The following is a 25,362-nucleotide window of genomic DNA, read 5'->3' as shown; positions in this document are numbered from 1 at the left end:
GTTCAAAATGTATTACATAGAAAGCCATAACATATAATAATAAGCCTTAAAGGGATACTTCAGGATTTTATCTACTTCCCCAAAAGTCAGATAAACTCGTGGATACAATTTTTTTGTCTCTGTGTCCAGTATGAAGCATGCTAGTAGATACCCATAGACTTCCAGTCATTGCGCTAACGCTAGTTAGCATTGGCTTGCAAAACTACCTCTAACTTTTTAGTAGATGCTCTTATCCAGAGCGACTAACAGGAGCAATTAGGGTTAAGTGCCTTGCTCAAGGACACATCGACATATTTTTCACCTAGTCGGCTCGGGGATTCAAACCAGCAACCTTTCAGATATTGTCCCAACGCTCTTAACAGCTAGGCTATCTGTCCCCCCAACTTCCTTCATACTGGACACAGAGACATACAAAATCCCAAAGTATCCCTTTAAGAAGACAGTATAAAGACCCAGACATGCTTACAAGAAGTAATAAAGCATTATAGCAGTCTGCTTATATCTGTATGGCTTGCTACCTGTGTCCCTCCCCTCCTCCGTTCCTCCCTCGCTCCACACTGGGCTCTTTGTCCTCCGTCTGGTGGCTGCTATCGCCCGTCTGCAGGCCCAGACCCTCCTCGCCCGCCCCCGTCGTTACACACATCCTCCAGATACTGCTCTCCTGCACCAATAGGGCAAGCAGAGCGTTAGCACAAGGGGACCTCTATGCAGGGGCAATACTCTCCTGTGCCAATACAGTCCCAGGAGAGATGAGGTTACAACATGCTCAACTTTGTTTTCTTCATTAGACAAGGGTGTTATAAGTCAAGGAGCGACACAAGCATGCGAAAAGGCTAGCACTCAGTTGATGAAGCTGCAATTGGTGTCCATATCACCAACAAACTATCATGGTCCAAACACATCAAAACAGTCATGAAGAGGGCACGACAACGCCTTTTCCCCACTCAGGAGACTGAAAAGATTTGGCATGGGTCACAAGATCCTCAAAAAGTTATACAGCTGCACCATTAAGAGCATCCTGACCGATTGCATCACCGCCTGGTATGGCAACTGCTCGGCATCCGACCATAGTGCGTACGGCGCAGTACATCACTGGGGCCAAGCTTCCTGACATCCAGGACCTATATACTAGGCGGTGTCAGAGGAAGGCCCAAAAATTGTCAAAGACTCCAGTCACCCAAGTCATAGACTGTTCTCTCTGCTATCGCACAGCAAGCGGTACCGGAGCGCCAAGTCTAGGTCCAAAAGGCTCCTTAACAGCTTCTACCCTCAAGCCATAAGACTGCTGAATAATTAATCAAATGGCCACCCAGACTATTTACATTGATTCACTTTACCCTTACTTACATGTACAAATTACCTCGACTAACCTGTACCCCCGCACAATGACTCGGTACTGGTACCCCTGTATATAGCCTCGTTATAGTTATTTTATTGTGTTACTTTTTTCTTTTTTCTAACTTGAGTTTATTTAGTAAATATTTTCTTAACTCTATTTGTTGAACTGCATTGTTGGTTAATACATTTCATGGTAAGGTCTCCACCTGTTGTATTCGGCGCATGTGCCAAATAACATCTGATTTGACTGGATTTTAGTGGTTCATATGGATGGTTCCAATAGACTATGATAGCATAAAATATGTTTGTTTAGAGAGTAAAACCAGGGAAGTTGGGGACGGATCTTCAGAGAGGTCAAAGAAACACATTGCCTAGACTAGAGCTACAACTCTAACTGCATACAGTGGGGCAAAAAAGTATTTAGTCAGCCACCAATTGTGCAAGTTCTCCCACTTAAAAAGATGAGAGAGGCCTGTAATTTTCATCATAGGTACACGTCAACTATGACAGACAAATTGAGAAAAAAAAATCCAGAAAATCCCATTGTAGGATTTTTAATGAATTTATTTGCAAATTATGGTGGAAAATAAGTATTTGGTCACCTACAAACAAGCAAGATTTCTGGCTCTCACAGACCTGTAACTTCTTCTTTAAGAGGCTCCTCTGTCCTCCACTCGTTACCTGTATTAATGGCACCTGTTTGAACTTGTTATCAGTATAAAAGACACCTGTCCACAACCTCAAACAGTCACACTCCAAACTTCACAATGGCCAAGACCAAAGAGCTGTCAAAGGACACCAAAAACAAAATTGTAGACCTGCACCAGGCTGGGAAGACTGAATCTGCAACAGGTAAGCAGCTTGGTTTGAAGAAATCAACTGTGGGAGCAATTATTAGGAAATGGAAGACATACAAGACCACTGATAATCTCCCTCGATCTGGGGCTCCATGCAAGATCTCACCCCCGTGGGGTCAAAATGATCACAAGAACGGTGAGCAAAAATCCCAGAACCACACGGGGGGACCTAGTGAATGACCTGCTGAGAGCTGGGACCAAAGTAACAAAGCCAACCATCAGTAACACACTACGCCGCCAGGGACTCAAATCCTGCAGTGCGAGACGTGTCCCCCTGCTTAAGCCAGTACATGTCCAGGCCCGTCTGAAGTGCATTTGGATGATCCAGAAGAGGATTGGGAGAATGTCATATGGTCAGATGAAACCAAAATATAACTTTTTGGTAAAAACTCAACTCGTCATGTTTGGAGGACAAAGAATGCTGAGTTGCAGCCAAAGAACACCATACCTACTGTGAAGCATGGGGTTGGAAACATCATGCTTTGGGGCTGTTTTTCTGCAAAGGGACCAGGACGACTGATCCGTGTAAAGGAAAGAATGAATGGGGCCATGTATCGTGAGATTTTGAGTGAAACCCTCCTTCCATCAGCAAGGGCATTGAAGATGAAACGTGGCTGGGTCTTTCAGCATGACAATGATCCCAAACACACCGCCCGGGCAACGAAGGAGTGGCTTCGTAAGAAGCATTTCAAGGTCCTGGAGTGGCCTAGCCAGTCTCCAGATCTCAACCCCATAGAAAATCTTTGGAGGGGAGTTGAAAGTCTGTGTTGCCCAGCGACAGCCCCAAAACATCACTGCTCTAGAGGAGATCTGCATGGAGGAATGGGCCAAAATACCAGCAACAGTGTGTGAAAACCTTGTGAAGACTTACAGAAAACGTTTGACCTGTGTCATTGCCAACAAAGGGTATATAACAAAGTATTGAGAAACTTTTGTTATTGACCAAATACTTATTTTCCACCATCATATGCCAATAAATTCATTAAAAATCCTACAATGTGATTTTCTGGAATTTTTTTTCTAATTTTGTCTGTCATAGTTGACGTGTACCTATGATGAAAATTACAGGCCTCTCTCATCTTTTTAAGTGGGAGAACTTGCACAATTGGTGGCTGACTAAATACTTTTTTTCCCCACTGTAGCTAGGAACAAGACTAACAGACCAGCCATAACCTCAAATAGGGGAGGGATGAAGGAAGGAAGGGTGCATTTATTAAGTATTTGAACATGGCCACATTGTCCCGAGGCTCTATGACATCAGTGAAATGTCCTCATAGCCTTGTGTTAGCTAGTTAACATGTCTTTCCCTCCAATGTGGTCTAATACCTCTCTCCCTCCCCTGGTTCCCAACAAACACTTTCTTTGTGTGTGAGTGAAACAGGCCCAAGAGCAGCACTCAGCCCTCTGACACACAGGCCATGTGATTGCTGTTATGCATTTGCACAAGAAACCCAGTCCAGACAGAGATGACTAGAGGAACCCAGTCCAGACAAAGATGACTAGAGGAACCCAGTCCAGACAGAGATGACTAGAGGAACACATTCCAGACTATATTATGGGTAGTACCAGGAGTTCTTCATACACTGGACTCAATCTTCAGATACAATACTGTATTGTATATGTTTTATCCTAAATGCTTTTCATATTGAGACAAGTCCTAACTTGAGATCAACATGCATTATTCATTCCCCCCACAAATCTCCCATTGTCTTCAATGCATGTTTCAAGTGAGGATCTGACCCCTTTTGAGCAACTAAGACTCTCTACCCACCACACATAACAAGAAGTAAGTCATATGCTTTTGAAGGCTGGAGTCTTTAGCTTGTTCACTCTTGCAATAGCAGTAACAGTCTTAACATGCAACATGTATGGTACCTGAACATGGTATGCTAATCCACCCTGATGCCTAGCTGTCAGCCTGTCAGCTGAGAAAGGATCTACATGTCTGACCAATACACTGCCTGAGGGACTGGACTGACATAAACACACATCTTTTTAGTTTTTCCAGATTCATTAAAACTTCTTATCATAGTTCTCTTAGTTAAGTAATAGTGTGTATAACGTGCATTAACAATGATTATGTGCATAAAAAATGGTTTTCAAATGTATTGATAAAAACAACCAATGCAAAGATAGCACTGTGCAGAACAGTCATAATTCAGGACCAGGAGGCATACATTGTTAATAGCACTTTGCAAACAGCAACCCTGTTGGCTTGGCACCACATTATGATGTAATATATAATTGAAATGTCCAAACACAACTCCATAATGTTATAAGCAAATGATCCCCATTCATACCTTGATACTGAAGGACCTCCTCATATTCCTCTTGTGTTCTCCTGTAGCCCTGAGTGTGTTGGTGGCCTCTACGGGTGGCTGTGTAGATGCCTGCATAGTTCCTCCACTCTCCTGGGGTCCTTCCTGTATCTTCTTCCGGTACCTTTCCCCCTCTCTGTCCCCCTCCCCGTCTCTCCCCAAGCCCCCGTCTCCCTCCCAGCCCTCCCCTGGCTGTCTCTCTTCGGGGCTGGGGCAGTCATCACTGGCCCTGGAGTGACAGAGGATCAGAGACCTGGAAGGAAGAAGAAGAAGAAGAAGAAGAAGAAGAAGAAGAAGAAGAAGAAGAAGAAGAAGAAGAAGAAGAAGAAGAAGAAGAAGAAGAAGAAGAAGAAGAAGAAGAAGAAGAAGAAGAAGAAGAAGAAAAAGAAAAGAAGAAGAAGAAGAAGAAGAAGAAGAAGAAGAAGAAGAAGAAGAAGAAGAAGAAGAAGAAGAAGAAGAAGAAGAATTAACGGGAAAAGGAAAAGGCATATCGTTGCTACCTCGTATTCCAACCAAAAATCCATTATGCTCCCAGCAAGGCCTCCGCACATTGGCTTTGACTAAACCAAGCAGCCTGAAGAGCGGTGTGCTACGAACAGATTCCATACCTGGAGAGCATGGCTAGCTTCTTGGAGCGGTGGCGGTGGCTGTGGCTAGCGTTGGTGGTGTTGCTCTTCCCAGAGTCCCTGCCTCGCCTCTCCATCCTCCGAGCTGCTGCCGTGCTGGCTTTCCTCCTCTGGTAGGAGTATCTCTGGGGCATGGCCGTTAGAGTGTGTGTGTGTGCTGCTTGTGTGTGTGCTGCTAACACACTCTCACACACACTCCTCCCAGCCGGCACACAGGCTAATGGAGAGGGACACTCTGCAAGGCAATTCGAAAATTCAATTAGGAAGTCTGTCTGTGTGTGTGTGTGTGTATGTGTACGTGTATATGTGTGTGTCTGCATGCGTGCGTGTGTGTGTGTGTGTGTGTGTGTGTGTGTGTGTGTACTCGTTTTGGTGACATATGAAGACAATTTTATGACAACTCACCTTCAATGTCAGGACGCTCGGAAATATGAGGACATTTTTGGAGTCCTCATTTTTCCGAGCTCACTACAGTGTTCTAGACGACCATAGAATGCCCCTAAACCAAAAATCTGAAAAGTCTTTAAATGTCACAATCTCATGATTTGAAGTGTGTGTGTGTGTTTACGCTTTTTGCTCACCTGTGAATACGCCACCTAGTGGTCAGTTTTGGAACATTAACACACTTTAAACACACTTTAGTCACGTGACACACTTTAGTCACGTGACACACTTTAGTTACGTGACATTTCCTGATTTTGTTTGAGCACACTTTCCAACTATTCAAGATAGATTTACTTGAATACACATAATACATGTCATCATAGTCAACTATAACTAAGCTTTGGATAAAAGTGTCTGCTAAATGGCATATTATTTATTTATTATCATAAAATCCCCCTAAATCCCTCAAATAAAAACGTAATTTAGCATAAATTAGCCAGATAAGCTAATGTTAGCAAATTAGCTGAAAGGAATGAAAAGGACTTTTGCCACATGGAAAATTCAGAACTGGAAGAAGTGCAAGAGAAATGAAGGTAATACATTTATTTTTCTTAATTTACAACTAAAGAGATAGTTTTTATCTAAGCTGTTCTTACATTTAAGTGTTCTTGACCACAAATGTTACTTAGCACTATCATTTTTTTCCATTTAAAGCCAAAGTGATGATATTGGTTGTTCAGTTCAGATAATGTTATTTGTAGAGTTTACAGTACTATACTTTTATAACAGTATTTATCTTTGAAGGTGTTAAGATTGCTTACTGTGCTTACTGTGAAAAGATTGCTATTGTGATTACAGTTGCATAAGGTTTGCACTGATCGGTTAGCCTAATAAGCTAACCAGATGCTGCATTAGTAAGAACATGAGCACGATATGACTAAAGGCAGACTAATACCATTTGATATATCCTTATTCGATTCAAATCAAGTATTAGTCTTTTCTGTATTTGTCTCGCTGACTTTTTGTCATCTTCCAATGTAGATGTTTTCTAGTTGAGGAGCACATGGGCAATTGAAGAGCATGTCAAAACGAAGAGCCAGACTTAGTCCTGAGGCTGAGGCTATTCATTTTATTATTTCTGGAAGTGACAAGCCTTGTATAAAGTCAAATGGATCAATGACTATAAAGGTATGTTATACACACACGCTACACTTATTGGGTCATACCATTTTGGGATGTCATTTGAAACACATTCAAGTCTTACACAAGTGAAAAAATCACTGTGTACCGCTGCATTAGACACATACGGCTTTAACATCCAATTTCAGAAGTTATGTTGTGATTATTTTGCAAGCAGTTGGGGGATGGGGAAAAAGATTCAAGATTTATGAACTACACCTCCCAACTTCTATTAGAATGTGTGATATTGGTGGTAATTTCCTTGGCCAGTCGGCAGACCGTTCGCGCTATGTGTGAAAGCTGGTAATGTTTTTAACATTTGATCATAACAACCCCATCGATAAACGGAATGTAGAAGCATTTGGGTGAAAAAAATGTACAATACATGTGAATGATGCGTATCAGCACGCAGAACTAATACGGCACCATTCAAGTTAACAGAACAGCGAAAATGCACCGCCGAGTAGGCCTACCGACAGAGTATCATGTTCACAACGTGAGTGGGTGTGTGCGTAATCCCTGCCTGTTGTGATTTGGGATTTTTTTGTGTACGCTGATGTCCTTAAATAGAAAGTCTGCAATAAAGCAGTCTAAAGCGAGGAGTCAAAGGCAGACTCAGCGGTGCAAGTCACTGGAGATCTAGTGGTGATAACTGCTGGAACCTGACCGGGGATCACATCTCTTTTTTCCCCGCTTTAACGCCATTGTTTCGGCGTTTCAGTTTTTAGCTGTAGATCTGTCATTAAATCCAACATAAAATACGTCTCCTCGTGATTTCATAGTTTTCAGACCAAATTAATTTTGAATGTTGTCACCTTTTTGGGTCCTTACCAGTTTGCACCCCTGCAATGGATCTTTCCCCTAAATATTAAATCATACACATTGATAAGCAGGCTAAATGGGTCTGATCAACTGCAATTCATTAACCTAATTTGAACTGTATTACTTGATACTAAGTTCTTAACTTTGTTACATCAGGACGTGGTGTATTTGCCTCAGCACCAATTGAAAAGGGATCCTTTGTCCTCGAGTACCGTGGGGAGTTTATATCACAATATGAACGGGACAAGAGGCAGGGGAAGTATACGGAAAAGCAAAATGCTTTCTTGTTTGATTTTGAATGGAACAATGGCTCATGGTGGTAAGTAAAACCCTATAAGACATCAGTTAATCTCTATATGTTTATATGTTTTGTGGAGAAAACATAAATCTGTTTCCCTCTTCAATTTTAGCATAGATGCATCCTGCAAAGATGGTTCACTGGGGAGGCTGGTAAATGATGCCCACAGGTCCCCAAATTGCAAAATGAAAAAGATGATAGTCCAATGTAAACCTAATCTTTGCTTGTTTGCTATTGAAAACATCCAAGCAGAGAGTGAAATAACCTATGATTATGGATAATCTCAGTGGCCATGGCGTGCTCTGGTAAGTAAATCTGCTTTGATATATTATAGTGTATAGGATCTGTCAAAGAACTATAAAATATATAAATACATGTCCCTTCTTGCATGTATGTTGTCACCGCTTTATATATATACAGTTGAAGTCGGAAGTTTACATACACCTTAGCCAAATACATTTAAATTCAGTTTTTCACAATTCCTGACATTTAATCCAAGTAAAAATTCCCTCTTTTAGGTCAGTTAGGATCACCACTTTATTTTAAGAATGTGAAATGTCAGAATAATAGTAGAGAGAATTATTTATTTCAGCTATTATTTATTTCATCACATTCCCAGTGGGTCAGAAGTTTACATACACTCAATTAGTATTTGGTAGCATTGCCTTTAAATTGTTTAACTTGGGTCAAACGTTTCGGGTAGCCTTCCACAAGCTTCCCACAAAAAGTTGGGTGAATTTTGGCCGATTCCTCCTGACAGAGCTGGTGTAACTGAGTCAGGTTTGTAGGCCTCCTTGCTCGCACACGCTTTTTTCAGTTCTGCCCACACATTTTCTATAGGATTGAGGTCAGGGCTTTCTGATGGCCACTCCAAAACCTTGACTTTGTTGTCCTTAAGCCATTTTGCCTCAACTTTGGAAGTATGCTTGGGGTCATTGTCCATTTGGAAGACCCATTTGCGACCAAGCTTTAACTTCCTGACTGATGTCTTGAGATGTTGCTTCAATATATCCACATAATTTTCCTTCCTCATGATGCCATCTTTTTGTTAAGCGCACCAGTCCCTCCTGCAGCAAAACACCCCCCACAGCATGATGCTGCCACCCCCGTGCTTCACGGTTGGGATGGTGTTCTTCGGCTTGCAAGCATCCCCCCTTTTTCCTCCAAACATATTGATGGTCATTAAGGCCAAACAGTTCTATTTTTGTTTCATCAGACCAGAGGACATTTCTCCAAAAAGTACGATCTTTGTCCCCATGTGCAGTTGCAAACCACAGTCTGGCTTTTTTATGGCGGTTTTGAAGCAGTGGCTTCTTCCTTGCTGAGCGGCCTTTCAGGTTATATCGATAGGACTTGTTTTACTATGGATATAGATACTTTTGTACCTGTTTCCTCCAGCATCTTCACAAGGTCATTTGCTGTTGTTCTGGGATTGATTTGCACCTTTCGCACCAAAGTACATTCAACTCTAGGAGACAGAACGCATCTCCTTCCTGAGCGGTATGACGGCTTCGTGGTCCCATGGTGTTTATACTTGCGTACTATTGTTTGTACAGATGAACGTGGTACCTTCAGGCATTTGGAAATTGCTCCCAATGATGAACCAGACTTGTGGAGGTCTACACATTTTTTTCTGAGGTCTTGGCTGTTTTCTTTTGATTTTCCCATGATGTCAAGCAAAGAGGCACTGAGTTTGAAGGTGGGCCTTGAAATAGATCCACAGGTACTGTCACGGTTTCGGCTGAGGCTGCTCCTCCTCCTTGTTCGGGCAGGCTTTGGCGGTCGTCGTCCCGAGTACTAGCTGCCACCGTTCGATGTTTCATGTTTGTTTGGTTTTGTCTGTTTGTACACCTGTCCCTTGTTAGTGTTTGATTTTGTTTCCAATTTAGTTATCGTGTGTTGGGTCAGGTGTTATGTGTGATTGTTTGTTGTCAAGCTGTTGCTCTCTGGATTTACTCTCGTGTTTTGTTGTGTTTCGAGAGTCCGCACTGTGTGCGCTATCGTTGTTTTACGCACTGTGTTTGTTTGTGCGTAATTTGTATTTTGCCTCCCGGTTGGGTTGGCTGTTCGCCTGTTTGGTGCTGCTTTCGTTGACTAAAGTCTGTTCACGAACGCTCTTGTTTCCTGCGCTTGATTTCCACACCGCATCTACACTCAGCTACTGACAGGTACACCTCCAATTGACTCAAATGATGTCAATTAACCTATCAGAAGCTTCTAAAGCCATGACATCATATTCTGGAATTTTCCAAGCTGTTTAAAGGCACAGTCAACTTAGTGTATGTAAACTTCTGACCCACTGGAATTGTGATACAGTGAATTATAAGTGAAAAAATCTGTCTGTAAACAATTGTTGGAAAGATTACTTGTATCATGCACAAAGTAGATGTCCTAACCAACTTGCCAAAACTATAGTTTGTTAACAAGAAATTTGTGGAGTGGTTGAAAAACGAGTTTTAATGACTCCAACCTAAGTGTATGTAAACTTCCGACTTCAACTGTATACACTGATTAAATAGAGTATAATACAGAATATTTCTTGTTGTGTTTCGTTGCAGACACCAAGTGAAAAGATCCCAGCTCAACCTTCAGCAGACCCAGAAGTGAGAAAGAGATACACTTCATCCTTCCAACAGGTTATTACACATTTATTGTACATCTTTTCTATTTAAATTAAATTGATGTCTTAGTTCATTCCTATATATGAATTAAATGGCTTTTTACTGTATTACAACCGCCCCTCAAAACATAAAATTAATACATTTTTTGGGCAATGTTTTTGCCCATTTAACATATTTCTTATCAATTTGCGTGATTTAATTTATATGGCAGTTGATCCATTTACATTACTTTTAAGGTTGTGAGCTTTCTTTGACAACAAAAGGATAACTCAAAGTCAGGAACCTTGACTCTAGATGTGTTCAGTCGTCAAGTCCTCATTTGGTAATTAGGCTGTTCAAGACGTAAATGTGTTTCAGATGACGTCCCGATATGGTATGACCCAACCAGAGTAGAGTGTGTGTGTTACACGGTCCTCATATTGTTGGTTAGCAGATATTGTACAGTTTTAACCATTTCTATAGAGTCTTGCATAAAAAGCCCAGATCCACATATGAATTATCTTTCCTAACATCTGAGTCTCCCGAGTGGCGCAGTGGTCTAAGGCACTGCATCGCAGTGCTAGCTGTGCCACTAGAGATCCTGGTTCAAATCCAGGCTCTGTCGTAGCCGGCCGCGACCGGGAGATCCATGGGGCGGCGCGCAATTGGCCCAGCGTCGTCCAGGGTAGGGGAGGAAATGGCTGGCAGGGATGTAGCTCAGTTGATAGAGCATGGCGTTTGCAACGCCAGGGTTGTGGGTTCGACTCCCACAGGGGGTATGAAAAAGAAAAATATAATGTATGCACTAACTAAGTGTAAGTCGCTCTGGATAAGAGCGTCAGCTAAATGACTAAAATGTAAATGTAAATCTGTGGTCAATGCAGCCCTTGACCTCAGCAATGAGTCTCACCCCAAAGGCGATTATGATAGACAGGTGGTAGGAATATAATGTGACTGAACTGAGTATGATCATTAGTTTACTAAATAGAAATGATCTATATTATAAAAAACAATATTTCTGACATGTTATTGTTGTATTTCGTTGCAGACACCAAGTGACAAGATCCCAGCTCAACCTTCAGCAGACCCAGAAGTGAGACAGAGATCCACTTCATCCTTCCAACAGGTTATTACACATTTATTGTAGATCTTTTCTATTTAAATTAAATTGTTGTCTCAGTTCAATCCAATATATTAATTAAATGCCTTTTTACTGTATTACAACCAACCTTTTGTGTAAAATGTTCACAATATCAACATTCCCATAACTTGTTTCGATAGCATAGCATAAACAAAATTAGCCCGACCATTTGACAGAACTAACCGCCCCTCAAAACATTTAATTAATCTTTATTCTCTCTAATGCCTATGTTTTTGTATTTTTGGGGCAATGTTTTTGCCCATTTAACATATTTCTTATCAATTTGCCTGATTTAATTTATATGGCAGTTGATCCATTTACATTACTTTTAAGGTTGTGAGCTTTCTTTGACAACAAAAGGATAACTCAAAGTTAGGAACCTTGACTCCAGATGTGTTCAGTCGTCAAGTCCTCATTTGGTAATTAGGCTGTTCAAGACGTAAATGTGTTACAGATTACGTCCCGATATGGTAAGACCCAACCAGAGTAGAGTGTGTGTGTTACACGGTCCTCATATTGTTGGTTAGCAGATATTGTACAGTTTTAACCATTTCTATGGGGTCTTGCATAAAAAGCCCAGATCCACATATGAATTATCTTTCCTAACATCTGTGGTCAATGCAGCCCTTGACCTCAGCAATGAGTCTCACCCCAAAGGCGATTATGATAGACAGGTGCTAGGAATATATTGTGACTGAACTGAGTATGATCATTAGTTTACTAAATAGATATGATCTATATTATAAAACACAATATTTCTGACATGTTATTGTTGAATTTCGTTGCAGACACCAAGTGACAAGATCCCAGCTCAACCTTCAGCAGACCCAGAAGTGAGACAGAGATCCACTTCATCCTTCCAACAGGTTATTACACATTTATTGTATATCTTTTCTATTTAAATTAAATTGTTGTCTCAGTTCAATCCAATATATTAATTAAATGCCTTTTTACTGTATTACAACCAACCTTTTGTGTAAAATGTTCACAATATCAACATTCCCATAACTTGTTTCGATATCATAGCGTAAACAAAATTAGCCTGACCATTTGACAGAACTAACCGCCCCTCGAAACATAAAATTAATCTTTATTCTCTCTAATGCCTAAGTTTTTGTATTTTTGGGGCAATGTTTTTGCCCATTTAACATATTTCTTATCAATTTGCGTGATTTAATTTATATGGCAGTTGATCCATTTACATTACTTTTAAGGTTGTGAGCTTTCTTTGACAACAAAAGGATAACTCAAAGTCAGGAACCTTGACTCCAGATGTGTTCAGTCGTCAAGTCCAAATTTGGTAATTAGGCTGATCAAGACCGTAAATGTGTTTCAGATGACGTCCTGATATTGTATGACCCAACCAGAGTAGAGTGTGTGTGTTACACGGTCCTCATATTGTTGGTTAGCAGATATTGTACAGTTTTAACCATTTTTATAGAGTCTTGCATAAAAAGCCCAGATCCATATATTAATTATCTTTCCTAACATCTGTGGTCAATGCAGCCCTTGACCTCAGCAATGAGTCTCACCTCAAAGGCGATTATGATAGACAGGTGGTAGGAATATATTGTGACTGAACTGAGTATGATCATTAGTTTATGAAATAGATATGATCTATATTATAAAACACAATATTTCTGACATGTTATTGTTGTATTTCGTTGCAGACACCAAGTGACAAGATCCCAGCTCAACCTTCAGCAGACCCAGAAGTGAGACAGAGATCCACTTCATCCTTCCAACAGGTTATTACACATTTATTGTAGATCTTTTCTATTTAAATTAAATTGTTGTCTCAGTTCATTCCAAAATATGAATTAAATGGTTTTTTACTGTAATACAACCAACCTTTTGTGTAAAATGTTCACAAAATCAACATTCCCATTACTTGTTTCGATATCATTGCGTAAACAAAATTAGCCCGACCATTTGACAGAACTAACCGCCCCTCAAAACATAACATTAATCTTTATTCTCTCTAATGCCTATGTTTTTGTATTTTTGGGGCAATGTTTTTGCCCATTTAACATATTTCTTATCAATTTGCGTGATTTAATTTATATGGCAGTTGATCCATTTACATTACTTTTAAGGTTGTGAGCTTTCTTTGACAACAAAAGGATAACTCAAAGTCAGGAACCTTGACTCCAGATGTGTTCAGTCGTCAAGTCCAAATTTGGTAATTAGGCTGATCAAGACCGTAAATGTGTTTCAGATGACGTCCTGATATTGTATGACCCAACCAGAGTAGAGTGTGTGTGTTACACGGTCCTCATATTGTTGGTTAGCAGATATTGTACAGTTTTAACCATTTTTATAGAGTCTTGCATAAAAAGCCCAGATCCATATATTAATTATCTTTCCTAACATCTGTGGTCAATGCAGCCCTTGACCTCAGCAATGAGTCTCACCTCAAAGGCGATTATGATAGACAGGTGGTAGGAATATATTGTGACTGAACTGAGTATGATCATTAGTTTATGAAATAGATATGATCTATATTATAAAACACAATATTTCTGACATGTTATTGTTGTATTTCGTTGCAGACACCAAGTGACAAGATCCCAGCTCAACCTTCAGCAGACCCAGAAGTGAGACAGAGATCCACTTCATCCTTCCAACAGGTTATTACACATTTATTGTAGATCTTTTCTATTTAAATTAAATTGTTGTCTCAGTTCATTCCAAAATATGAATTAAATGGTTTTTTACTGTAATACAACCAACCTTTTGTGTAAAATGTTCACAAAATCAACATTCCCATTACTTGTTTCGATATCATTGCGTAAACAAAATTAGCCCGACCATTTGACAGAACTAACCGCCCCTCAAAACATAACATTAATCTTTATTCTCTCTAATGCCTATGTTTTTGTATTTTTGGGGCAATGTTTTTGCCCATTTAACATATTTCTTATCAATTTGCGTGATTTAATTTATATGGCAGTTGATCCATTTACATTACTTTTAAGGTTGTGAGCTTTCTTTGACAACAAAAGGATAACTCAAAGTCAGGAACCTTGACTCCAGACGTGTTCAGTCGTCAAGTCCTCATTTGGTAATTAGGCTGTTCAAGACGTAAATGTGTTTCAGATTACGTCCCGATATGGTATGACCCAACCAGAGTAGAGTGTGTGTGTTACACGGTCCTCATATTGTTGGTTAGCAGATATTGTACAGTTTTAACCATTTCTATAGAGTCTTGCTTAAAAAGCCCAGAACCACATATTAATTATCTTTCCTAACATCTGTGGTCAATGCAACCCTTGACCTCAGCAATGAGTCTCACCCCAAAGGCGTTTATGATAGACAGGTGGTAGGAATATATTGTGACTGAACTGAGTATGATCATTAGTTTACTAAATAGATATGATCTATATTATAAAACACAATATTTCTGACATGTTATTGTTGTATTTCGTTGCAGACACCAAGTGACAAGATCCCAGCTCAACCTTCAGCAGACCCAGAAGTGAGACAGAGATCCACTTCATCCTTCCAACAGGTTATTACACATTTATTGTATATCTTTTCTATTTAAATTAAAGTGTTGTCTCAGTTCAATCCAAATATATTAATTAAATGCCTTTTTACTGTATTACAACCAACCTTTAGTGTAAAATGTTCACAATATCAACATTCCCATAACTTGTTTCGATATCATAGCATAAACAAAATTAGCCCGACCATTTGACAGAACTAACCGCCCCTCGAAACATAAAATTAATCTTTATTCTCTCTAATGCCTAAGTTTTTGTATTTTTGGGGCAATGTTTTTGCCCATTTAACATATTTCTTATCAATTTGCGTGATTTAATTTAAATGGCAGTTGATCCATTTACATTACTTTTAAGGTTGTGAGCTTTCTTTGACAACAAAAGGATAACTCAAAGTCAGGAACCTTGACTCCAGATGTGTTCAGTCGTCAAGTCCTCATTTGGTAATTAGGCTGTTCAAGACGTAAATGTGTTTCAGATGACGTCCCGATATGGTATGACCCAACCAGAGTAGAGTGTGTGTGTTACACGGTCCTCATATTGTTGGTTAGCAGATATTGTACAGTTTTAACAATTTCTATAGAGTCTTGCATAAAAAAGCCCAGATCCACGTATGAATTGTCTTTCCTAACATCTGTGGTCAATGCAGCCCTTGACCTCAGCAAAGAGTCTCACCTCAAAGGCGATTATGATAGACACGTGGTAGGAATATATTGTGACTGAACTGAGTATGATCATTAGTTTACTAAATAGATATTATCTATATTATAAAACACAATATTTCTGACATATTATTGTTGTATTTCGTTGCAGACACCAAGTGACAAGATCCCAGCTCAACCTTCAGCAGACCCAGAAGTGAGACAGAGATCCACTTCATCCTTCCAACAGGTTATTACACATTTATTGTAGATCTTTTCTATTTAAATTAAATTGTTGTCTCAGTACATTCCAATATATTAATTAAATGACTTTTTTACTGTATTACAATCAACCTTTTGTGCAAAATGTTCAAAATATCAACATTCCCATAACTTGTTTCGATATCATAGCGTAAACAAAATTAGCCCGACCATTTGACAGAACTAACCGCCCCTCAAAACATAAAATTAATCTTTATTCTCTCTAATTCCTATGTTTTTGTATTTTTGGGGCAATGTTTTTGCCCATTTAACATATTTCTTATCAATTTGCCTGATTTAATTTATATGGCAGTTGATCCATTTACATTACTTTTAAGGTTGTGAGCTTTCTTTGACAACAAAATGATAACTCAAAGTCAGGAACCTTGACTCCAGACGTGTTCAGTCGTCAAGTCCTCATTTGGTAATTAGGCTGTTGAAGACGTAAATGTGTTTCAGATTACGTCCCGATATGGTATGACCCAACCAGAGTAGAGTGTGTGTGTTACACGGTCCTCATATTGTTGGTTAGCAGATATTGTACAGTTTTAACCATTTCTATAGAGTCTTGCATAAAAAGCCCAGATCCACATATGAATTATCTTTCCTAACATCTGTGGTCAATGCAGCCTTTGACCTCAGCAATGAGTCTCACCCCAAAGGCGATTATGATAGACAGGTGCTAGGAATATATTGTGACTGAACTGAGTATGATGATTAGTTTACTAAATAGATATTATCTATATTATAAAACACAATATTTCTGACATGTTATTGTTGTATTTCGTTGCAGACACCAAGTGAAAAGATCCCAGTTCAACCTTCAGCAGACCCAGAAGTGAGACAGAGATCCACTTCATCCTTCCAACAGGTTATTACACATTTATTGTAGATCTTTTCTATTTAAATTAAATTGTTGTCTCAGTTCATTCCAAAATATGAATTAAATGGCTTTTTACTATATTACAACCAACCTTTTGTGTAAAATGTTCACAAAATCAACATTCCCATAACTTGTTTCGATATCATAGCGTAAACAAAATTAGCCCGACCATTTGACAGAACTAACCGCCCCTCAAAACATTTAATTAATCTTTATTCTCTCTAATGCCTATGTTTTTGTATTTTTGGGGCAATGTTTTTCCCATTTAACATATTTCTTATCAATTTGCGTGATTTAATTTATATGGCAGTTGATCCATTTACATTACTTTTAAAGTTGTGAGCTTTCGTTGACAACAAAAGAATAACTCAAAGTTAGGAACCTTGACTCCAGATGTGTTCAGTCATCAAGTTGTTGGTTAGCAGATATTGTACAGTTTTAACCATTTCTATAGAGTCTTGCTTAAAAACCCCAGATCCGCATATTCATTTTTTCATTTATAGGTCATCTATAAAACAGTATTGTCAATTTCTTAACCCAAATTATTTTCACATATAGTATAATGTATAATATCCTAATTTACTGTTACGGTACTGTGTTATTACAAACAAATATTTATTCTTCATAATTTCATTCAAGGCAAGCAAGTCCAGTGGAATTGTACCCTTCCAGTGTCCTACTGCAAAGCAGGTAAGAAAGCTGCATTCTTGTCATTAGATAAAATAGTTCATGTTCTTTGTTAACACATTGTGGTATTTTTGATGTGAGGAAACATTGTAGAAATTTGTACAGCTTAGAAAAAGCCGCCATCTGCAAAATCTGAGGCGCCGTCATGATCGTTGTGAGGATCGTTATGAGAAGGCTAAAAAAGAGATAGCTGAGAGACAGAGGTCTTTCAATCAGTTTACTAGAATACATTTTTCTGTGAGTATGTAGGTGTTATGCACAATGTGATGGTACTGTAGGGAGTATGATACCCTAGGTATTAATACATGTATAAAGTTATTGACAGAATTAGATGCTTTTTTTTTCTCCATTTTCCTTCAGACCTTGATGAATCTTCGGATGCTGCAGACTATCTTCCAGACTCATGTGGCAATTCCTCGGATGCTTCTATTATAAGTACTACAAGTTCTTGTAGTAAGGAATATAAAACCACAGAAAAGAATCTCCACCACAAATTGTCAGAGAACACACCATTAGGGAATGTTACAGCACACAGTGGGGATAGTACCACCAGTTCAGAGAAGCCAAGAACATTAAGTTATTCCAAGCCATCCTTGTACTTCAGTAATAAGCTGTAGTGCCAATTCATCAGAGAACACATCACACCAGAAAAGCTCCATAAATGTCACATGTTTGTCAATAACAGCAAAAGGAAGCAAGTACAACAAGAAGCAATTTTGTCTTTATTGTAAAAAGGCCATTTATAAATTGGCAAGACACCTCGAATCCATCCACAGTGAAAAGCATGATGTTGCAATGGCTTTCAGTTTTAATAAAGGATCCCACAAAAGAAGAGAGTTGTTACGCTCTCTTAAGAAGAGATGAAACTTTGAACATAATACTGAAGTGGCAAGCTGTGGCACTGGAGAGATGGTTGCCTGTAAAAGACCTAGTAACGCAAAACCATCTGATGACTACCGTCACTGCAAATTTTGCGAAGGACTGTATGCAAGAAATTCCCTATGGAGACATTTGAGAAACTGCCCGAAGAAGTCTGTTGAGGGAGAGCCTCAAGTTGGGCGAAAACGGATTCAACTGCACTTACCAAGACCTGACTCAGTTAAGGAAACTGTTTGGAAGATTGCTTGTGAAATGAACCACGATGACGTTTCCTCGGTTGTAAGGAGTGAAACTGAATTCCTTTGTATCGGCGAGTCACTGTTGAATTCCAGGAAACCATATGAGAGAAGGAATGACTACATACGCCAAAAAATGAGAGAGATGGCAAGACTATTGATAACGGCAAGGGCTATAACACCTTTGAAGAGCACCGAAGTCCTTGTTATGCCCTGTAACTTTCCCCATGTGATACAGGCAGTAAGATCTGTTGCTGGTTATGATGTCGAAAGCAACTCATATAAAATCCCATCATTGGCTTTGAAATTGGGACACAGTTTAGCCAAAGTTGCAGACATTATGCAATGCAATGCCATCATTGCAAATCGCCCTGCTGTTGCAGAGTCTGCAAAGCAATTTGCCACTTTACATCAGAAAAAGTGGACAGAGTCCATTTCAGCTGCCGCATTGGGTACACTTCAACAGGCCAAATGGAATAAACCACAGGTTTTACCCTTTACAGAGGATGTGTCGGTGCTGCACACGTTTCTTGCTACTGAGCGTGCTAAGTGTATGAAGGACCTTGAGGAAGAACCCAACAGCAAAAGCTTTGGAAATCTTGCTAAAGTGACTTTGACACAGGTAGTACTATTTAACAGAAGGAGGGAAGGGGAAGTTTCAAAAATGGAGCTTCAGTCTTTCACATCCAGGGATCTTACGGAGCTGAATCCAGACATTGTGAGGGGCCTTACTGACTTCGAGAGGAAGCTTGCAGAGCACTTTGAGAGAGTTGAGATTCGAGATAAAAGGTCAAGAAAGGTTCCAGTGCTTCTAACCCCTGACATGATCACTGCTATGGACCTCCTCATGATAAGCAGAAAAGAGTGTCAAGTCCACAAAGAAAATGTGTACATGTTTGCACGGCCAGGTGTCCTTTCCCATTACAGAGGCTCCGACTGCTTTCGCAAGTATGCAAACAATGTGGTGCAAAGAACCCAGAGGCACTCACCTCAACAAGATTGCGGAAACAAGTCGCCACTTTGTCCACACTACTAAACCTCAAAGAAAATGAAATGGATCAACTTGCCACCTTTCTAGGACATGACATCCGTGTCCATAGAGAATTCTATCGGCTTCCAGAGAGTACCCTGCAGCTCGCAAAAGTCAGCAAACTGTTGATAGCAATCGAAAAAGGAAGACTGCCTTACCTGCAGGGGAAAGGGCTGGATGACATTGAGGTCAATCCTGAAGGTAAAATTTTGTTTGAAATATAGTTTTTAGCCACTTCAAATATAACTATTATAAGTGTTGTTAGTCCTTAATTTAAATTATTGCCCGTAAATGTTTTTTACCCAACCAGATGAAGTAGAAATGAGTGATGATGATTCCAGCGAAGAAACCATTGCTGACCTACATCAATGCAAAGGTATCCTGACTTGTATATATGTGGTAATATCTTTAAGTTATGTCACATAAATGCAAATTTCTGTGGGGATTATCGAAATGATCCTCTATCTGTTTTTAAACAATCACATTGGTGGTGATAAGTAATTCCACATTCATGGATTTGCAATTAGTTTATGTTTATATCTCAAATATCAGTTAATATCTAATGTAGAATTGCATATTGCCTGACATTGAGGTTGTTTACAGTGAATAATACAAGCAAGCAAACATATTGTCATAAAGCTCATAGAACATAATCACATTCATTATTACTTTGCAAATGCTCAACAACAGAGACTTCTAGGGACCAGACACTTCTGAGGCAAACACCAGAGTCAACCACCCTGGACAACATGGAGGGCACTTCTGAGTCAACCACCCTGGACAACATGGAGGGCACTTCTGAGTCAACCACCCTGGACAACATGGAGGGCACTCCTGAGTCAACCACCTTGGATAACGTATTTAAATACAGTTGTATTTTGTTTCCATTTATGAAAGCTGTGAAGGTGAGAAGCAAGTGGACAGGTGATGAAGTGAAAGCTGTTGAGCGGCATTTGCTTAATTTCATAACAAGCTGCAGAATACCAGGTAAAAAGGACTGTGACTCCTGCCTCCAAGCAGAGCCAGTAGCTCTGAAAGACAGAGACTGGGTTGCTATCAAATACTACATCCACAACAGAAATGTAGCATTAAAAAGGAAGATGAATAGATAGAACTAGAGCATGCCAACTGTAGCTCAGGTACCATTCAATTCCAATTTCAATCAGCTTCTCCTCAGATAGTGTTAATATCTGTGGGTTTCATGTTCATATTATTTTATTTTCCTTAAATGATTTATAGTGTTGGTTCTTGTACAAACATGCCACATAGGCTCGACTGTAGATCCCACATGTTTGTATGTTTATGTATAATTGAGGGCTATTAATGAGCATATGTTTGCCACTTATGGTCAATTTTTTTTGGGATAACAGTTGATGATATAGGTTAATACTCTGCTCTCATTGACAGGGAAAAGAGATAAACAGTACTTAAAGGGATTGTTATTGTTCCTAAGTTTTCAGAAGCACTTTGTTCTTAACCACAAGTTGTTGAATGTGGCAAGGTGTTTAAATTACTGTTAAACTATTACCATTTCAATGGGTGCTTGTAACAGGCCTCGTGTATGGTAACTTGCACTATGTAACTATGATTTAAATCCCTACGTTATTTAGACAGGTTAGCTGAATGTACACTGTCATGTTTCATAGAAGCTGGATGCTTTAATAGAGAGTTTCTCATTCATTTCAAACATGCCATTTCTACTGCCTTGTGCATAGCAGGGAAGGAGGCAAAGTGTAGGTGGTCTATTCTGGATGTTCAATTGATTTGTTAATTTGCATATTTTCGCTGGCACTCAATAAAAGTAAGGCATAAAGTGTTCCCTCTTTTTTTACATGAATATTGACTGCAAATGTATTGTTATAAATAACAATAATACGACTTAAACAGTAGACTGAGAATATATTATATTTATGAGCTATGTGAACATGGATAGGCATTTCTGTTGAAGGTTACCTATCTGGTGAGCATGATTATTATAATAATTTTTTTAAAGCTTTAGTTAAGTATTGTACACCTATGATTCTTATGCAGACATTTCAACATGTAACCGGAACCATGTTCAAATACAGACCCTATTTACAGGTTCTTCATAAGTCACATAAACCTGAAAATCAGTGTGTATCTATGGGCTGCTGTTGCTATGGGCGTTATATGTCACATGAACCCGAAAAAGTCCTCATATATACTATTAAAATCAGGTCTGAACAAAATATAGCCCTAGACAAAATCTCAACAGATGGATGTATTCCTAGAAGCATGGGACCAAACTATTCTGATTCCCAGGTCTCTTGGACCTTGGGAAAGGCATGTCCCAATATGTCACATTGTTGTCATAAGTCCTGATATTGTCTATAAACACGTATGTGTGTGTGTGTGTGTGTGTGTGTGTGTGAGCGTGCGTGTGTGTGTGTGTCCGTGCATGCATGCTTGCATGCTTGTGTGTGTCATAAGTGTTCTGAGAATCTGCTGAGGCAATGGTCGAAGCAGAGATAAGAGATCTTTTCTTCCCTGAAAACAGCAGCATGTTGCTGCTAGAGCCTCCTGAATAGGGCTTAATCAGACTCCTGATATTTAGACTGCACACACTGTAAACACACATGTACGTGCAAACAAAGACACGCATTAATATACACACGTGCACACACATGCACACACGTGCACACATGTGCACGGACACACACACACCAAAGCTCCTTCCCCCGGGATTTGAGGTCATGGAGACCATGAACTTACAGTAACTACACTAACGGAGATCTGCACTGAGATTGTTCTGGGCTCACAAAGTGCCTCCCAAATGGCCTTATGAGCCCTGGTGAAAAGTAGTGCACTAAATAGGGAATAGGGTGGCATTTGGAACGCAACACTTAGAATAGGAAAACCCCTACATAATAAAGTAAACAAACCCATACACATTTCAACTGATCCAGCTGCTACTGTTTATTGTCTATCCTGTTGCCTACTCACTTTATTCCTACACTCTTAGAAAAAAGGGTTACAAAAGGGTTCTTCGGCTGTCCCCATAGGAGAGCCCTTTTTGGTTCCAGGCAGAACCCTTTTTGGTTCCAGGTAGAACCCTTTTGGGTTTATAGTATCTGAAAATTATGCCTTTGTTAATGTTTTCATGAAGAAATGGAATGTGTTTATGTTAGTATCCAGAGGGAAGGTTTTAGGTGTAACGCCACATCCAGTAGACCGGAAGTGTCTTGGAGACTGGGGATTGGCCAGAAGAGGTCAGCTTCATTGTTATAAATAGGGGGGTTAGGCGAGGAAGACGTCAGAACGGCCATAGCAATTGGGGAGCCGTTTTCCGGGTGTCATGTCACCTGTCATTTATGCTGTAAACCTCGTGATTTTATTAAAAGCCTCTAACACGATGCAGCATAAAACGGACTCTTTGTTGACGGCAATAATGACCACCATTCATCATATACGACAGGTTTCATGTAGAACCCTCTGTAGAAAGGGTTCTACATGGAACCCAAAAGGGTTCTACCTGGAACCAAAAAGGGTTCTTCAAAGTGTCCTCCTATGGGGACAGCCGAATAACCATTTAAGGCTCTAGATAGCACGTTTTTTTTCTAAGAGTATAGTTATATGTACGTATCTACCTCAATTACCTCATACCCCTGCACATCGACTCGGTACTGGTACCCCGTGTATATATCCAAGTCATCATTACTCACTGTGCATCTATTATTACTTTGGTAACACTTTACTTGACACCTAGTGTCATGACACGTTATAACACGATCATAACCATGTCATAATATGTCATAACACTGTCATGACCCATATATTTACATCTGTTGTGACATATATTGCGTTCTTTTTGTGGCTGGTTATGACACCTACATAAGAGTGTCAAAACCTATATTTATTCAAATGTGTTTTTTCCCTGCCAAGAAATTTCCATTTTCATTGTATTTTGAATAACTTGTTGAAAATACACTTCATGACACTGTTATGAACCATTATCATCATCCTGTGTCACTTTACTTGGACTAAGAAAATACACTTTATGACAATGTCAAGAAGCGTTATGACCATCATAAAAATATAAGCCAGATAGGCTTAGCCAGATAGGCTGCCAGTCATCAGTCAGAGTGTCTTGTCCTGCTCCTGAAATCTGCTCCTGCACTCATCCCAGTCATCAGCAACAGAGCATTGGGGTAGGTGCATGTCTGACATCAATGTATGCGCAATTACAATGATAATTAAATATGGTCAATTTCAGAAAATTTCATATAACAAATACTGTTGACAAGTAGGCCATGGTGTAATGGAATGTTTTGCCTTGTGTGGTAGGTCTTGTGGGTTTTGACACTCTTATGTAGGTGTCATAACCAGCCATAAAATAACGAGATACATGTCACAACAGGTCTAAATATATGTGTCATGACAGTGTTAGGACCATATTATGACAGGTTATGACAAGTTATGTCAGCTGTTATGACATATTATGACATAGTTATGATCGTGTCATAAAGTGTTATGATGCTAGGTGTCAAGTAAAGTGTTACCATTACTTTTATTATTCTGTGTTTTACTTTTTTATTATTTCTCTATTTTCTTTCTCTCTGTTAGTCTACACCTGTTGTTTATGAAGAATGTGACTAATAACATTTGATTTGATTTACTGATGCATACAAGTAAATGGTATATAAGTGTACCACTGTAGCACTAGTAATAATAGTATAGACTATTATTAGTATTAGAAGTATAGTCCAGTAGCAGTCGTAGTAGTAAGAGTTGGGAGTTGGTGTGTTCATCACACTAATAGTATAAGTGAAGGTCTCCTGACTAACTGCTACTCTCTCACTATAAGAAACTTATATGATGACCCTGCATATGCATTATAGATGTTGCTGTTTCACTCAAGTCAGAAACACTTAGCTAAGTATACAGCAGGCTACATACACTGTGTTCTGAGATATGATACTGTGGAAAACAAACAATTTGAAGATTTTCTGCACAGTATGTTTATTAGCTAGCTAGCCAGTCAGTTTAAGTGGAATGATTCCAATAATTGTTCAAATTAACTGTCAATATGCCAACATTCCATACAAATGACGCAGTCAATCCACAGCCATACACTGGCTGAAATCATTAGCTGTTAGGACTTAGAGAAGTTGTAAATGCAACAAAGTACTGACACTGTATGATATTATAGCAACGTTTATTACACCAGCTTTCCAAGAAAACAAACATTGAGACAGTTATGGTCTGTTGACATATATTTTAGAGGCTATTTATACAGAACATGTCTATAACACCTGTATCAACTGTATTTATAATTATATGAGAATGTTTTAGGTTAACAATCATTCTATTACACAATGTCTGATATAGCACATGTTTTATTTGTATCTTCCTGCAGAAGTCAAATCTGGATTATGCCTCTACTGCCATTCATTCCAATTAGACTGCTTTGGATTTCTCCCTGACCACAATGGCTTTTCATACCATTCTGGAACGTTGAGGGTTTATGACATAGTCTCTCTAGTAATATATTGGGATATCTATACTCCTGCCCTATGGGCTGCTTACTTACTTACTTTACATACAGTAAATCAACCCCACTGTCATGCTTTGCTCTGTATTGTTATGTTTGCTGTTGACTGTCATGTACAGACCCTTTCTCTGTATTGTGTTGTTTACTGTTGACTGTCATGTACAGAT

At 39.3% G+C, this 25,362-nt stretch overlaps 2 protein-coding genes and 1 long non-coding RNA gene across 11 annotated transcripts in view; 2 read left to right on the top strand and 1 right to left on the bottom strand.

Moving 5' to 3' along the window:
* il16 (interleukin 16) overlaps window positions 1–5,387 on the bottom strand; it is a 50,277-nt gene extending 44,890 nt beyond the window's left edge. The window contains exons 1-3 of the mRNA XM_045219104.1: window positions 5,122–5,387; window positions 4,496–4,766; window positions 519–661 (exon numbers count right to left, since the gene is read on the bottom strand). Of these exons, the coding sequence (XP_045075039.1) occupies window positions 519–661; window positions 4,496–4,766; window positions 5,122–5,273 (566 nt within the window). The 5' untranslated portion in view covers window positions 5,274–5,387. The remainder of the gene's footprint in view (window positions 1–518; window positions 662–4,495; window positions 4,767–5,121) is intronic.
* An 84-nt stretch (window positions 5,388–5,471) lies between these two features.
* On the top strand, window positions 5,472–11,507 carry LOC121577552. 4 transcript variants are annotated; one of them, XR_006659955.1, is made up of 4 exons: window positions 5,472–6,116; window positions 6,565–6,711; window positions 7,681–8,127; window positions 11,471–11,507. It is a non-coding gene; the product is annotated as an uncharacterized LOC121577552 (long non-coding RNA). The 4 variants fall into 4 exon arrangements; XR_006659953.1 differs by having other exon boundaries at window positions 5,472–6,711; window positions 7,681–7,843; window positions 7,935–8,127; XR_006659952.1 differs by having other exon boundaries at window positions 5,472–6,711.
* A 3,548-nt stretch (window positions 11,508–15,055) lies between these two features.
* Window positions 15,056–21,501, top strand: LOC121544763. 6 transcript variants are annotated; one of them, XR_006659956.1, is made up of 5 exons: window positions 15,056–15,074; window positions 17,491–17,541; window positions 17,899–19,884; window positions 19,994–20,059; window positions 20,374–21,501. XR_006659956.1 is itself a non-coding variant. In XM_041854892.2 (3 exons), exons 1-3 carry the CDS (start codon window positions 19,707–19,709, stop codon window positions 20,793–20,795), a joined length of 678 nt encoding a protein of 225 aa, XP_041710826.1. In that variant the 5' UTR covers window positions 19,485–19,706; the 3' UTR covers window positions 20,796–21,501. The 6 variants fall into 6 exon arrangements, 1 of the variants encoding a protein (XP_041710826.1); XR_006659958.1 differs by lacking the exon at window positions 15,056–15,074 and adding an exon at window positions 15,926–15,957 and having other exon boundaries at window positions 20,003–20,059; XR_006659957.1 differs by lacking the exon at window positions 15,056–15,074 and adding an exon at window positions 15,926–15,957 and having other exon boundaries at window positions 20,000–20,059.
* The last annotated feature ends 3,861 nt before the right edge of the window (window positions 21,502–25,362 follow it).

The sequence above is a fragment of the Coregonus clupeaformis genome, unplaced genomic scaffold (assembly GCF_020615455.1).
Source record: "Coregonus clupeaformis isolate EN_2021a unplaced genomic scaffold, ASM2061545v1 scaf2059, whole genome shotgun sequence".
Taxonomy (NCBI): Eukaryota; Metazoa; Chordata; class Actinopteri; order Salmoniformes; family Salmonidae; genus Coregonus; species Coregonus clupeaformis.
Note: the sequence above shows the minus strand (reverse complement) of the source record. Positions and strands in the feature narration are given on the sequence as shown.